This window comes from Trichomycterus rosablanca, chromosome 2 (assembly GCF_030014385.1).
Source record: "Trichomycterus rosablanca isolate fTriRos1 chromosome 2, fTriRos1.hap1, whole genome shotgun sequence".
NCBI lineage: Eukaryota > Metazoa > Chordata > Actinopteri > Siluriformes > Trichomycteridae > Trichomycterus > Trichomycterus rosablanca.
The window spans coordinates 13,944,435-13,961,644 of record NC_085989.1 but is presented as its reverse complement, the minus strand read 5'-3'; the positions used below and the strand labels follow the sequence as shown (position 1 = coordinate 13,961,644).

Genomic DNA, 17,210 nt, shown 5'->3' with positions numbered 1-17,210 from the left:
ACAGCCCTTACATAGCCTGAAGGTGTGTTTGGGGTCTTTGTTCTGTTGAAAAACAAATGATGGTCCTACTAAGCGCAAACCAGATGGGATGGCATGTCTCTGCAAAATGCTGTGGTAGCCATGCTGGTTAAGTGTGCCTTGGTTTTTGAATAAATCACCAACAGTGTCAGCAGCAAAGCATCCCCATACCATCACACCTCCTCGTCCATGCTTCACGGTGGGAACCACACATGTACAAACAATCCGCTAACCTTTTCTGTGTCTTACATAGAGACGGCGGGTAGAACCAAAAATCTCAAATTTGGACTCATCAGACCAAAGGACAGATTTCCACTGGTCTAATGTCCATTCCTTGTGTTTCTTGGCCCAAGTAATTCTCTTCTAATTGTTGTTCTTCCTCAGAAGTGGTTTCTTTACAGTAATTTGACCATGAAGGCCTGATTCACACAGTCTCCTCTGAACAGTTGATGTTGAGATGTGTTTGCTACTTGAACTCTGTGAAGCATTTTTGTGGGATCTAATCTGAGGTGCTGTTAATTGGCGGTTTTTGAGGCTGGTAACTCTGATGAACTTATCCTCTGCAGCAGACGTAACTCTTGGTCTTCCATTCCTGGGGCAGCTTTCTGGAGCCAGTTTCATCATAGCGTTTGATGGTCTTTGCGACTGCACTTGAGGATACGTTCAAAGTTCTTGAAATTTTCCGGATTGACTGACCTATGTTTTAAAGTAATGATCGATTATCATTTTTCTTTACTTAGTTGAGTGATTCTTGCCATAATATGGATTAGAACAATAGTCAAATAGGACTATTCACTGTATAGACCTTTGTACCAACCCTACCTCTGCACAACACAACTGATGGTCTCAAACACATTAAGAAGGCAAGAAATTCCAGAAATTAACTCCTGACAAGGCACACCTATTAAATGAAAACCATTCCAGCATGAAGCTGATTGAGAGAATGCCAAGAGTGTGAAAAGCTGTCATCAAAGCAAAAGGTGGCTACTTTGAAGAATATAAAATATAAAACATATTCTGGTTTGTTTAACACTTTTTTGTTTACTAAATAATTCCATGTGTTCCTTCATAGTATGGATGTCTTCAGTATCCATCTACAATGTAGAAAATAAAAATAATCAAGAAAAACCATGGAATGAGAAGGTGTCCAAACTTTTGACTGGTACTGTGTATATATATATATATATACGTACATTTAAATGTGATAAAAGATTTAAGTTTACTAAACAAAAAAAAAAACTTTTCTATCAGATTAACTTAAAAAAGTTAAGTTAAGGTAATTAAACAGAAAAACGCCCACCATTTACGTGTAAGTCCGCCTTTTTTCAGCTTGCTGTTGGTGAATCAGGCAAAAATGATTTTCTTGTGTTCAGGTAGCCATTTGATTTAACTTTTGTAACCTGTTGTTGCAAATTACTTTTTACTTTTCATTTAAGGCTTTTTGCAAAAGTAAACTTGTCTTTTGTGAAGTGGAACCTTTGTTAAACTAAATGGACGAACATTTTCTTACTTATTATTCCGTCTAATTTTGGTAAGTGTTGTACTTTACTTAACAATTTTGTTTAAAATAAATGATCTTAATGTTGACACTAAATAAATAATCAAACAGCGCTGCTTTATTTGCCGTGTTTAGGCTACATGCTAGCATGCTAGTCTTCATACGAAGCAAAGAGTGTGCTGGCTTGCTTTATTTTAATCCTTAAATGAATGGTATTAATGTTGATATTAATACATCTGTTTCTTGTTTCTTTGTTTTGTTTTAGAGAGCTGCAGCCAAACGTTAAGAAATCAGCTTGCTGTGTGAAACTGAGTACAGGTTCATGGTTACTGTGAAGAGCTGTTTGTGTTTCATCAGAACTTTATATACAGTTTGTACAGTTTTTAAGATGTTTTCTTGACATGTTGTATTTTAAGTAAATACTTCTGAAGTTAAATAAAGAAAAATAATTGTATTATTCTGTCTGTTTTTCTATAAACATTTCTAATTGATATTTAAAACGTAATTAACATGAAAACTAAGAAGAAATCAATATTTTTGTCCATTGAGCTGAAGATAATAATTAGAATTATTGGGAGAAGCAGTTGGTATATATATAAAAAAAAAAAAAAGTTTAATCAACTTGCCTTTTAGGTGTAATAACTTAATGTTTTAAGTTATGCTAACTCAAGTTTTCATTATACATTACTTAACTTTTTTAAGGCAACCGGTTTCCTCAAATTTTTTAAGTAGATTGAACTTATCCGGGCTTACAGTGTAGTATATATTGTTATGTTAATTATACCTACTAAATAGATGGTTAATAGTGGCGCATTAATAACCAGGCTAGATTTCCTCTGCTCTCTAAAGTCGCATGTAAGTACAGTACATGTGTATTAGTGCAACGAGCACACCATCAGAGAGAGTTTTAGTGCCGCCGGGAACATCGCTACCCCACTCAGATCCTCTCTGGAACCACATCAGGTGAACATGTTGGTTTTTCTAGCACGCATGATAACGCAGGTTTAAGGTCTTACAGACTTTATTCTTTATTCTATTTTTTTTACCATATTTTGATTAGATGTGCATTTAAAATATTTAGCCTAAACACTTTTTTTTTTTCATTTCACAGTGTATATCTAGCCTAGGCTAGCAGCTTAATTTAAACCTTTTTTTAATAGAAAAAAGACGTGCATTCTTATTGCGCATCCCTGCTCTGTTCTGTATTTAACAATAAACAAGCATTTGATTTGTCTTAAAGCTGTCTCATCTTTGTCATTATAAAGCAATAATATACTGAATCGTAGCCTAACAATAAAGCTTGTTTATATAGCTCTAAAATCCAGATAAATTAAGTAATTTTCAAAAACAAAAAAATGGCGATATTACCACATACCGCGGTGTTGAGCCACGCTGAATACCGCAAGGGGAAATTCTTTCACCGCGACAGCCCTAATACTGTGTATATATCAGGGGTCACCAACACGTGTGTCACCCACAGGGCATGTTATAAAATAGCACTAGTGACTAAAGCTCCATCTAAAAATTGTATTTGTGTTGATGTTCTTTTTAAATCATTAACACTTGCATTGATGTAGATTTGAAAATGACAATAGTGAATATAACATTTCAAAAACAAAAACGTTTTATGTTTATATCAGCTCTGATCTTGTCTGGGTGCGGAGTTTTATATCGTGCGCATTATGCTGAGACAAGCAAACAACGCGGAGCGTGATGTGGGTTTTACCCTGAAAAAATACATACAGTGCCTTGCAAAAGTATTCGGCCCCCTTGAACTTTTCAACCTTTTGCCACATTTCAGGCTTCAAACATAACGATATGAAATTGTAATTTTTTGTGAAGAATCAACAACAAGTGGGACACAATTGTGAAGTGGAACAAAATTTATTGGATATTTTAAACTTTTTTTAGAAATAAAAAACTGAAAAGTGGGGTGTGCAATATTATTCGGCCCCCTTGCGTTAATACTTTGTAGCGCCACCTTTTGCTGCGATTACAGCTGCAAGTCGCTTGGGGTATGTCTCTATCAGTTTTGCACATCGAGAGACAGAAATATTTGCCCATTCTTCCTTGCAAAACAGCTCGAGCTCAGTGAGGTTGGATGGAGAGCGTTTGTGAACAGCAGTTTTCAGCTCTTTCCACAGATTCTCGATGGGATTCAGGTCTGGACTTTGACTTGGCCATTCTAACACCTGGATACGTTTATTTGTGAACCATTCCATTGTAGATTTCGCTTTATGTTTTGGTTCATTGTCTTGTTGGAAGATAAATCTCTGTCCCAGTCTCAGGTCTTTTGCAGACTGCAACAGGTTTTCTTCCAGAATGGTCCTGTATTTGGCTCCATCCATCTTCCCATCAATTTTAACCATCTTCCCTGTCCCTGCTGAAGAAAAGCAGGCCCAAACCATGATGCTGCCACCACCATGTTTGACAGTGGGGATGGTGTGTTCAGGGTGATGAACTGTGTTGCTTTTACGCCAAACATAATGTTTTGCATTGTGGCCAAAAAGTTCGATTTTGGTTTCATCTGACCAGAGCACCTTCTTCAACATGTTTGGTGTGTCTCCCAGGTGACTTTTTATGGATATCTTTGAGTAATGGCTTTCTTCTTGCCACTCTTCCATAAAGGCCAGATTTGTGCAGTGTACGACTGATTGTGTCCTATGGACAGAGTCTCCCACCTCAGCTGTAGATCTCTGCAGTTCATTCAGAGTGATCATGGGCCTCTTGGCTGCATCTCTGATCAGTCTTCTCCTTGTTTGAGCTGAAAGTTTAGAGGGACGGCCGGGTCTTGGTAGATTTGCAGTGGTCTGATACTCCTTCCATTTCAATATGATCGCTTGCACAGTGCTCCTTGAGATGTTCAAAAGCTTGGGAAATCTTTTTGTATCCAAATCCGGCTTTAAACTTCTCCACAACAGTATCTCGGACCTGCCTGGTGTGTTCCTTGGTCTTCATGATGCTCTCTGCGCTTTAAACAGAACTCTGAGACTATCACAGAGCAGGTGCATTTATACGGAGACTTGATTACACACAGGTGGATTCTATTTATCACCATCAGTCATTTAGGTCAACATTGGATCATTCAGAGATCCTCACTGAACTTCTGGAGTGAGTTTGCTGCACTGAAAGTAAAGGGGCCGAATAATATTGCACGCCCCACTTTTTAGTTTTTTATTTCTAAAAAAAGTTTAAAATATCCAATCAATTTCGTTCCACTTCACGATTGTGTCCCACTTGTTGTTGATTCTTCACAAAAAATTACAATTTCATATCGTTATGTTTGAAGCCTGAAATGTGGCAAAAGGTTGAAAAGTTCAAGGGAGCCGAATACTTTTGCAAGGCACTGTATATACACACTGTAGTCACTTTAAATGATAACCTGATAAAATTTTTCTCGATTACCATGATAAGCTTAGGGCATATTCTCTTTTCTATTTTTCTGCCTTACTAGCGCCGAAAAGCCATAGAAAGCAGCCTAATCACACATGACATACGGTTGGCATAAAGCCTTCATAATAGCCAATCGGGCTGCACACTGAATTACACAAGGTGAGGAATAGAGCTTAAACAGTAACAAGCTAGGAAGATTGCCAGTGGAGAGAATAGCAAAAGCAAAAGACAAGGTGAAGGTGAGCCGTCCAAAGAAAGGCTGATAGAAGTGGTTCGAAATTCCTAAGTCTGACCAAGCGATTTTAAGCCCAAAATGCAAAATATGTCACCGTCCAGTGCTGACAAAGTCAGGAAACACTACCAATTTATTTAAACAATTTTTAGCTTTTTAAAAAAAAATTTTTTAAATACCACCCAGTTGAGTACACAACTGGGTGGTAGGGAAGATGTAGGGAAGATATCAGAAATGATCATCTCCGGCTGTGCTTATGTTGTTTTGCACTGAGCTTGTGTGACATTAAAAGTAGCGTTCTCGTGAAACTCCCACTCAAGTGTTTGAACTTTTAATTATTTTACATTATTTTACATCATACATCATAATATTTTTTACTGTATACAGTACAATTCTGTAATACAGGCATAACTAATCGTACACGTCACTGTGTAACTATTACAACATTTAATGTATTTAAATCAGCGTTCTGCTTCATGCACTTTTAAGAAATAGCTTTAACTAAAAACTAACCAAATAACTTTTTGAAATATTTTTAACTGTTTAGCCTGCTATTATTCTGTTTTGTGTGGGCAGTGAGAGATTATAATGGCTAAATGTTATATGATAATATGTTTAAAAGTGTAATTGACACACATGCATTTACACTTATGCGTAAAATATTTATTATAGATCAGATAGGATAAGCAATGTTTGACGTTCTGATTGCTTTATTTTTTGTAATAAAACATTTGAATACTGTGATTACACTAAAGTTTGTACACTGCAAAGTTTGTCCCCCCCATGCGCGGTAATACCATATACCGCAATATTTTCTAAAGACGGTATGACGATGTCGGTATGAGAAAAGGTTTGACACAGATCCGTTTTTTGTTTAACAATTTTTTAGTAAGACCAAAATGTTGCAGTTTTTACTATGTGTGTTGATTGGTGTAATTTGCATACTGTTACATGTACAGTGTATCACAAAAGTGAGTACACCCCTCACATTTCTGCAAATATTTCATTATATCTTTTCATGGGACAACACTATAGAAATAAAACTTGGATATAACTTAGAGTAGTCAGTGTACAACTTGTATAGCAGTGTAGATTTACTGTCTTCTGAAAATAACTCAACACACAGCCATTAATGTCTAAATGGCTGGCAACATAAGTGAGTACACCCCACAGTGAACATGTCCAAATTGTGCCCAAAGTGTCAATATTTTGTGTGACCACCATTATTATCCAGCACTGCCTTAACCCTCCTGGGCATGGAATTCACCAGAGCTGCACAGGTTGCTACTGGAATCCTCTTCCACTCCTCCATGATGACATCACGGAGCTGGTGGATGTTAGACACCTTGAACTCCTCCACCTTCCACTTGAGGATGTGCCACAGGTGCTCAATTGGGTTTAGTCCATCACCTTTACCTTCAGCTTCCTCAGCAAGGCAGTTGTCATCTTGGAGGTTGTGTTTGGGGTCGTTATCCTGTTGGAAAACTGCCATGAGGCCCAGTTTTCGAAGGGAGGGGATCATGCTCTGTTTCAGAATGTCACAGTACATGTTGGAATTTATGTTTCCCTCAATGAACTGCAGCTCCCCAGTGCCAGCAACACTCATGCAGCCCAAGACCATGATGCTACCACCACCATGCTTGACTGTAGGCAAGATACAGTTGTCTTGGTACTTCTCACCAGGGCGCCGCCACACATGCTGGACACCATCTGAGCCAAACAAGTTTATCTTGGTCTCGTCAGACCACGGGGCATTCCAGTAATCCATGTTCTTGGACTGCTTGTCTTCAGCAAACTGTTTGCGGGCTTTCTTGTGCGTCAGCTTCCTTCTGGGATGACGACCATGCAGACCGAGTTGATGCGGTGTGCGGCGTATGGTCTGAGCACTGACAGGCTGACCTCCCACGTCTTCAACCTCTGCAGCAATGCTGGCAGCACTCATGTGTCTATTTTTTAAAGCCAACCTCTGGATATGATGCCGAACACGTGGACTCAACTTCTTTGGTCGACCCTGTCGAAGCCTGTTCCAAGTGGAACCTGTCCTGGAAAACCGCTGTATGACCTTGGCCACCATGCTGTAGCTCAGTTTCAGGGTGTTAGCAATCTTCTTATAGCCCAGGCCATCTTTGTGGAGAGCAACAATTCTATTTCTCACATCCTCAGAGAGTTCTTTGCCATGAGGTGCCATGTTGAATATCCAGTGGCCAGTATGAGAGAATTGTACCCAAAACACTAAATTTAACAGCCCTGCTCCCCATTTACACCTGGGACCTTGACACATGACACCAGGGAGGGACAACGACACATTTGGGCACAATTTGGACATGTTCACTGTGGGGTGTACTCACTTATGTTGCCAGCTATTTAGACATTAATGGCTGTGTGTTGAGTTATTTTCAGAAGACAGTAAATCTACACTGCTATACAAGCTGTACACTGACTACTCTAAGTTATATCCAAGTTTCATGTCTATAGTGTTGTCCCATGAAAAGATATAATGAAATATTTGCAGAAATGTGAGGGGTGTACTCACTTTTGTGATACACTGTATATTATGTTCTCATAATAAATCTTAAAATATTTTAAAACAGTACTGACTGTATTTACTCCGCATTTTAAAGAGATCCAATCAGGCCTGTATGGTAGAGTGGCCAGCCGGAAGCCACTTAGTAACAGGCACATGACAGCCCATCTGGAGTTTGCCAAAAGGCACCTAGAGGACTCTCAAACCATAAGAAACAAGATTCTCTGGTCTGATGAAACAAAGATTAAACTCTTTGGCCTGAATGCCAAGCATCATGTCTGGAGGAAACCAGGCACCACTTATCACCTAGCCAATACTATTCCTACAGTGAAGCATGGTGGTGACAGCATCATGCTGTGAGGATGTTTTTCAGCAGCAGGAACTGGGAGACTAGTCAGGGTCGAGGGAAAGATGACTGCAGCAAAGTACAGAGGCACCCTTGATAATAACCTGCTCCAGAGCGCTCTGGACCACAGACTGGGGCGAAGGTTAATCTTCCAACAGGACAACGGCCCTAAGCACACAGCCAAGATAATAAAGAAGTGGCTTCGGGACAACGCTGTGAATGTCCTTGAGTGGCCCTGCCAGAGCCCAGACTTGAACCTAATTGAACATCTCTGGAGAGATCTGAAAATGCCTTTGCACTGACGCTCCCCATCTAACCTGATGGTGCTTGAGAGGTTCTTGTGTTTTATTTTTAATACATTTGCAAAAATTTCAAACAAAAATTTTTTTTCACGTTGTCATCATGGGGTATTGTGTGTGTAGAATTTGGGGGGAAAATAAATTTAATCCATTTTGTAATAAGGCTGTAACATAACAAAATTTGGGGAAAAGTCAAGCGCTGTGAATACTTTCCAGGTGCACTGTATAACAACTTATCACAGGCATATAATCAGATAAATTTAACATCTTACAACAGCACAAGCTGGCATAGTCTGAATGGAAGTGTAGACTTGCTATGATAGCTTGTGGGTAATGCTTGGAAAGAAGGAAAGAAGAAACGATATTCATAATGGAGGTAGGTGTCAGATCGGTACTGCATAAAACCTTAATATTATTGCACTGTGATCTAGTTTGCAAGTCCTCACATTTGTTTTCCCATTTAGTCACCTCCTGTTTCAATTTCTCCTGCTTTGCGGGTACAATGCATTGCCACAGTTTCTCTATTTTTTCCACACTATTTCTGGCACATGTAGCATTCTGACTGTTTTCCTTACTTTGCTTGACAAGCGTTGGCAGTGTTGTTCTGTGGTGTGAATTAAAGTCTGGTCGAGATCCACCATGAGCACTAACTTCCTATTTCTGTGGAGCCTCTTCTGGTCTTCCCTGCCAAGCTGCTCCGCCTGCTGCTCCAAAAAAAGACACAAAATTTGTGCATTGAAGTGGTGCAATTAATTGTTATAACTGTTGGTTAAAAAGGTCATTTAAATTAATTTCCAACAGCTGATGGTTGGTTTGAACTAACCTCTGAGCTGACCATTAACTCAGGAACACTGTGTACAATGGAAACCATTGCTGTAGAGACAGGTACCTGCTGCTTTCCATTTCTGCTCTGTAGCCTTTAAACATATATAAACATTTAAATATATAACAGAACTAAACATTAAGAAAAGACATATGAATTGTTACAGCTATTTTCACTATCAGTACGTATATATAAGCTTCAAGAAACTTGCCATCTCCAGTGAATAGAAGTTGTTGTCCACCATTTTGTTGCCATTAAATTTTAACAATTGTCACTGTTTAAGTTTAACAAAGACTTTTCATTGCTGTTTAAATATATACAGTCCCACTGATTGGCACCCCTGCCAAAAATGAGTAAAAACAGTTTTGGCGAATTAGCCCAATCTCACACACTCACACACTCACACACTCACACACTCACACACTCACACACTCACACACTCACACACTCACACTTTTAATTGGCAAATCTATTTTCTGAAGAACAAAAAAAACATTCAGAAAAATTTTTTTTTTTTTAACTGAAATCACATGTGAAATTAATGGCACCACCACAAATTCTTAGAAAGGAAATAAGTTTTTTTCCAAGTGCATTTTACTTTTTATGTTTATCATAGTGTGACTTTCTCTTTTACTGGAATGTATATACACATTCATATATACAGTTGCAATCGGAACTATTCAACCCCACTTATTTTAAAAAGTAGTCTAGAGTCAAACGGGTGGTGCAGAGGTAAAATACGGTAGGTCACCACTGCTGAGCTCTTAAGCTCTCAAGTTTGAATCCTAGCTCTGCTATCAGCCAACCAGGCCCCCACAATGGCTTTTTATAGGGGATCCTCATCGCTGGGCAATAAAAATTTTTGCTGATGGATGGCAGTTCATGGCTTTTCACACACAATACTGTGCTCTGTGAGAACCTGTCACTGGCAGGTGAAAAGAATTATTTGCCGCATGTTTATCGGAGGTCCTGCTTGATCAGGTGTGGGGGTAATGGTGGCGGTATCAACGAGGTAGAGAAAAGCACTAATTGGCCACGACTGGATTATGTGTGAGAGAAAATATTATATGATACATATCATAACTCTTTCTGTGTAAAATAAAGTAATTCTTGCTGTGTTTATGTAATTTCTGTCTTATCCTCTCTTGTCTGAGTCTTATCTTGACAAACACCCTCACCTACCGGTCTCCTACACACCCCTCATCCTTTCTCCACACATTTCTTTGAGTACTGAAATAAACCTTTCTGTTTAAGAAGAAGATAAAGAAGATATACTTTATTTGTCATATACAGGGGTTGGACAATGAAACTGAAACACCTGGTTTTAGACCACAATAATTTATTAGTATGGTGTAGGGCCTCCTTTTGCGGCCAATACAGCGTCAATTCGTCTTGGAAATGACATATACAAGTCCTGCACAGTGGTCAGAGGGATTTTAAGCCATTCTTCTTGCAGGATAGTGGCCAGGTCACTACGTGATGCTGGTGGAGGAAAACGTTTCCTGACTCGCTTCTCCAAAACACCCCAAAGTGGCTCAATAATATTTAGATCTGGTGACTGTGCAGGCCATGGGAGATGTTCAACTTCACTTTCATGTTCATCAAACCAATCTTTCACCAGTCTTGCTGTGTGTATTGGTGCATTGTCATCCTGATACACGGCACCGCCTTCAGGATACAATGTTTGAACCATTGGATGCACATGGTCCTCCAGAATGGTTCGGTAGTCCTTGGCAGTGACGCGCCCATCTAGCACAAGTATTGGGCCAAGGGAATGCCATGATATGGCAGCCCAAACAATCACTGATCCACCCCCATGCTTCACTCTGGGCATGCAACAGTCTGGGTGGTACGCTTCTTTGGGGCTTCTCCACACCGTAACTCTCCCGGATGTGGGGAAAACAGTAAAGGTGGACTCATCAGAGAACAATACATGTTTCACATTGTCCACAGCCCAAGATTTGCGCTCCTTGCACCATTGAAACCGACGTTTGGCATTGGCACGAGTGACCAAAGGTTTGGCTATAGCAGCCCGGCCGTGTATATTGACCCTGTGGAGCTCCCGACGGACAGTTCTGGTGGAAACAGGAGAGTTGAGGTGCACATTTAATTCTGCCGTGATTTGGGCAGCCGTGGTTTTATGTTTTTTGGATACAATCCGGGTTAGCACCCGAACATCCCTTTCAGACAGCTTCCTCTTGCGTCCACAGTTAATCCTGTTGGATGTGGTTTGTCCTACCGTGGCTCTTGATACATCACAAAGACTTGCTGTCTTGGTCACAGATGCGCCAGCAAGACGTGCACCAACAATTTGTCCTCTTTTGAACTCTGGTATGTCACCCATAATGTTGTGTGCATTGCAATATTTTGAGCAAAACTGTGCTCTTACCCTGCTAATTGAACCTTCACACTCTGCTCTTACTGGTGCAATGAATGAAGATTGGCCACCAGACTGGTCCAATTTAGCCATGAAACCTCCCACACTAAAATGACAGGTGTTTCAGTTTCATTGTCCAACCCCTGTATACATATACAGGGTTGGCGTTGCACTACGAGATTATTATTATGAACCGGTGGCACACGAGACTGGCGGAGGACGCAGCAGGCATCCGTGATTGAGCCGTGGTCCACTAAAGGGAGGGGCGCATGGCAAAAGCCGTGCTTGGCATCCGTGCCTTATCCAGGGGAGGGGGGCGTGGCAGAAGCAGCGCTTGGTACAAGCGACCGAGTGCTGTTCCACCAAGGGGGGGGGCGCATGCCTAAAAAGGTTGAAAACCCCTGCACTAGGCTACCACTGTCCCAAAAAAATTAAATCCCCTGGTATCCTGTATTACCCCTCACACCATTTGCATAAAAACACAAAATATGTGGTCCCCAGTCCATATCCCCTGGTCCTTACCGTAATTTTCATAAGATTTTTTCATTTTCATTCCAATTTAATACAAACAACCAATAAGGCTCTAATTGTTGAAGACTTTAAAATTCATTATTCTACTCACTGCTGTAAACATACCTTATGCTTAATATTAACTCTTGGTATTGACAGACAAGCTTAATGTTCTACCACAAAATGACAATCAAACATATTGTGGAAGCAATGATTTCCCAATATTCTTTAATGATTAGATTAAAAACATGACTTCAAACTTAAAATGTGCCACATTGCCATATTAAGCAGCAACACAAGTGCTGATAGTGGCCTTTTTACCCACCTGAGACTGAAGCCTGCAGGTTTGAGTCTGCCGTACCAACAATGATGTGACTGCTGGACTATTGGAAATGATCTGCAGTGACTAGTCACAATGTCCAGACCTCACCAAAAGACATCCACAGACTGAACTCTAAATTCTTCATGCTTTTCACTTGTTATAACTTGTGTTAGTCGCAATTCTGCACGTTTTAGATGCATTAGACAAGACAAGTGACAGTGAAGCAGACACAAATGCCACTAGTTCCAAAGTACAACCCCCCACTCCGCCACTAGAGCCCTCAAAATGGTGACATCTCTGCAACATAGTGGAACAAATGTTTGTTATAGGAGATTCTGAGCTTCAACACATGCAAACTGCCACACTTTAGCCACCATAGTCACCTGTATTCAGGGAGCCACCAATGTCACAGCAAATAAGTGCTGGCTGATGCCAACCGTATATATCCAAAGATTGTTATCCACATCAGCACTAATGATGTACGTCTAAAGTAACGAAGAGTAATGTTTAAGAGGAGTGTAAGTTAGCTAGAACAATGTCAGAAACAGTAATATGCTCTGGTCCACAACCAATACAGTGGGGAAACCTCTGGCAAGTTATTGTGGCTGAACTGCTGAATGTCTAAATGGTGCTCTAAAAACAACATTGCTTTTATAGATAACCGGTCAATTTTGAAGGGAAGGCCAGGCAGCAGACAAACAGGCTAAAAAGTCTGCGAGTCACCATTAGATATCACCTACAACTTTTAGGTCCCAAACTATTGAAACGGTGTCTGTTCACTGGATTTTTTGTAAACAAAAATACTGTTGTCATAACCTAATTAATATTAATATGAACAATACTTATAAAAAAACAAAGGTCACTTATAGGGACTCACTAGAGGGATCACTCAGAATGTAACAGGCCCCACTCACCGTTACAAACATATCTTGGAGATAATATGAACTCTTGGTATTGATATAGACAACGTGGTTGTTTTACCACAAAATGACCATCTCAGATCACCCTCTCCTAATATATGAACTGTATTTAAACAATATTATTAAACTACAATGCTGCTACCATGTCGCTATCAATTTAAACACACTATTATTTACTTCGTTCACAAGGTGCAGGGTTACTTATAGTTCCTAGAATTAAAAAGATCACAGTTTTTCTTACAAAGCTCCACAACTTTGGAATCTCCCTGCCTCTGTTTGGGATTCAGACACAGTCTCAATGTTCAAGTCTAGATTGAAAACATATTTATTTACTCAGGCTTTTGATTAGTCTTTCGAAACTAGGGGTGTGGCTCCGGTCCTGGAGGTCTGGTTCCTCAACAGGGGTTTTTGGTCTGTTGGTCCTGGATTCTGTAAAGTTGCTTTGAGACAATGTCCATTGTAAAAAGTGCTATACAAATACATTTTGTCTATTATGTTCTATTGAAGCTGTATTCATAAACAGCATATCAGAATTAACAATTGTAGCACCAACTGTAGCACCTATATCAACTTTTACAATTTCAATGTCACTTCACATAAGAGGATGAAATAATTACTGATTAAAAGTCTTCAGGAGAGACTAAAAAGACACAGTAGAAGTCAGTGTTTTGGCCTCACTAGTGGCTAGTAATCAAGTTAATATTATGGAAAGAGAGTATGTTTATCCAATACCCTAGCCATAGTTGCACTGAGATGACATTCAATCAGGTAATGATCGGAGAAACCAACAGAAGAACAAGAAACAGAAACGTCCTTACAGCTACATAAACAAATCAAATCCAGGAAGTAGCCATGTCAGTGGAAGGAAAAGTTATTATGTTGAGTAAGATTGAAACAGAAAGAACTGACAGAAACTCATAATAAATATTGAAGTCATCAGGAAAACCATGGCAGAGCAATGCAGTGAGGCCAAGGGGAGAAGGTCATGAATATCAAATTTCCCAATTTTAGGAGGCTGATATACTAGTAGCAAAAACATGGTGATGGAACCAGAGTCATAGTGCCAGATATTAAAACAATAAAATATCATTAAGTTTCAAGGGTTTGAAAATAAAAGTAGTGCGATGAACAAAAGCCAGACCACCACCTGTTCCTTTCGAACAGGATCAGTACTCCTTTATTAATCATAATACGACAATAAAAAAAAAACAGGTCGATGCAGTGAGTGGAGGTTCACAGCAGAAATTCTATGCAATGGACGAATGTAGCAACTCGATGTAATAACTGCACATAATGTAATAACACAAATGTAATAAAAGCTCAATGTAATAAAGGTATTACATTATAAATTGAGTTTATAATGTAATAAAACATCAAACTGACCATTTAAAGTCAATATAAACAAGAGGTATATTTAGTGGTGTATTGTTTTAACTTTTAGTAAACTAATGACATGTTAAACTGTGTAGATAAACATTTCCCTTTTAGAACACTACATACATTTTACCATATTTCTCTACCTTTAATCAGTGTAAAATACCCAGACACTGGATGAAAGCCTGGGTTGCTCTCAAACATGCCACATTTGGATGGGAGAAAATAAAACGTATCTTCTGGAGAAAATAAACATTAATTTCATTGACTTTATTATTTAAGTTTCATTTATTTGTATTTATATGCCCATTCATTGAGTGAATTGGAAATACTGTTACTTGATGTCCTACTTCAGAAGATTTTGTTGAATTCATCTAAGCCTGTTTACAGTTTACAAAAAGTTAAAACAATACACCACTAAATATACCTTTCATTTATATTGACTTTAAATGGTCAGTTAGCTGTTTTATTACATTATGTTGAAGTTATTACATTATTTTGAATTTTATTATTACTCAATTTATAATGTAACATAATGTAATACCCTTTAAAATTATGTGCAAACATCTTATTACATTATTGGATAAAGATTTTATTACATTATCAGCCATTTATTACATTATTAGTAGGGCTGTCAAACAATAAAAAATTTTAATCGCGATTAATCTCAGAATTTCATATAGTTAAACGCGATTAATCGCATTAAAAAAAATCTGTGTAAATGTTATAGAAAACAAGGATTTTTAAGTGAAATGTTACATTTAAAATGGTGAACACATTTTATGCTAAATGTACTTATGTTAAAAACTGCTGGGACAAGAGAAAACTGTATGGGAGTTTTATTCCCTCACATACTAGGCAGTAATACTATCCAGCAGAGACCCTTGACTTCGTATATATGTCAGATTGTAGGTTAAAATTTCTCCATCAGCAAACATTGTAGATCAGCGGTGCGTTAGGTGGGATAAGGCGTAGTTATTGTAACAGACTTTTCTGTGGTTGTATCGTGACAATGGTTTGATGGACGTTTCTACACGAAGTGAGTGTGTTTTGACCCTTTGGGGCTTCCATAGTTCATGGAATAGCATGCTTGGCTAACGACTCTAGCTGTCCGCTATTCGGTACCGTAACAGAAAAAGTAATAAAGTGTTCTGCTCCCGACAACTTGTAAATATACCGTGTATTTATTTCTTTATTAAGCAAGTGCTACGACGCTACGACGCTCGGTTACATTTGAGAAACGCTGTCTTAATGAGAGATGCCGTGCACGGTCAAGTCTCAACATAAACTACGGATGACTCGCAGAGCCAAATAGAATTTGCGTTAACGGCACTATTTTTTTTTAATCGCGTTAAATTGAGATCGCGTTAATGCATTATTATCGCGTTAACTTCGACAGCCCTAATTATTAGCTTTTATTACATTTGATTTTATTACATTGAGTTGCTACAGATGGAGAAAACCATGGTTAAATCCGCAGGCAGATTACTTAGTCTTTCTGTGACCTCTATCATAAAACCATAGGAATTGCAGCACCAACGTGGAGTGGATGATAAGCCACCACTGCAACAACGGCACTGCAATGCTAGAAACTAGAGATGGGACGATCGATCGGCTATGAATCGGTATCGGCCGATTTTTAATCAAAATATGCTATCGGCGATCGGCGATATTTCCTAAAAGTAGCCGATCCGATCGTGTGCTATATAAAGATCACGTTAAGTTAACAGCTCAGTGGATTGATCCAGACTTTGAGCTACGAAGCACCAACCATCACATCACCATTCATCAACAATCGTACAGAAACCATCGTGAAAGCTCTTACGATGTAATTTTGCTGATTGTAATATTTACTTTAAAAAGATAATTCAACCCGGTCACATCCGAGTCGATTCTATCAGCACGTTATATAAACTCCTGGTTCACTTTGGTAAATCGTAAGCGGTTCTTACTTGTGATGTAGATGAGAACAGAAAACGTTACAGAGCCAATCCGAGGCAAAAGTTTATTTATTACCAAATTCGTTAGTTCAGGATCATCTGCTGAACTTTTAGAAAACTTTTAGCTCCTTAGACGGAACGAGTCTGACGGTCGGTTACAGATCTGTGGTAATAGCAGTTTAATTAAGCTTTTTAATTAAGCTTTTTAATGTAAGAGTCACATAAAATGTTCTGTAGTAGTTGGTGTTTATTTAAAACCACGACATTTAATTAATAACAGTAAACACGGAGAGATAACCGAGAAGAGAAACTTACGCTTCACATAAAAACGAATCAACTCATGAATCACTTATAGCGATACTGTGAACAAAGCGTATCTTCTAAAGGCACACACACACACACACACACACACACACACACACACACACACACACACACACACACACGCGCGCTGCTCCGGTTTATCTTTACTGTGAGGCTCTTTTTAAGTTTATTTACTGCTAATCCAAAAAGTTACTCATCAATCAATGCTTTCCAACTAATCTGCTTTAATCCAACTATATATAAACTTCATTTCCCAAACTAAGCTAACTGCATTAAGTAGTCTTTGATTAAAAAAATCATCATCATGAAA

General features: G+C 38.9%; 1 protein-coding gene across 2 annotated transcripts in view; it reads right to left on the bottom strand.

Annotated features, from left to right (window-relative positions):
• Positions 1 to 17,210, bottom strand: part of ctdp1 (CTD (carboxy-terminal domain, RNA polymerase II, polypeptide A) phosphatase, subunit 1) — an 87,368-nt gene that overhangs the window by 50,371 nt on the left and 19,787 nt on the right. For both annotated transcript variants that reach the window (XM_063011554.1, XM_063011564.1), the window contains exons 3-4: positions 9,134 to 9,227; positions 8,886 to 9,014 (exon numbers count right to left, since the gene is read on the bottom strand). In XM_063011554.1, coding sequence (XP_062867624.1) covers positions 8,886 to 9,014; positions 9,134 to 9,227 — 223 coding nt within the window. The remainder of the gene's footprint in view (positions 1 to 8,885; positions 9,015 to 9,133; positions 9,228 to 17,210) is intronic.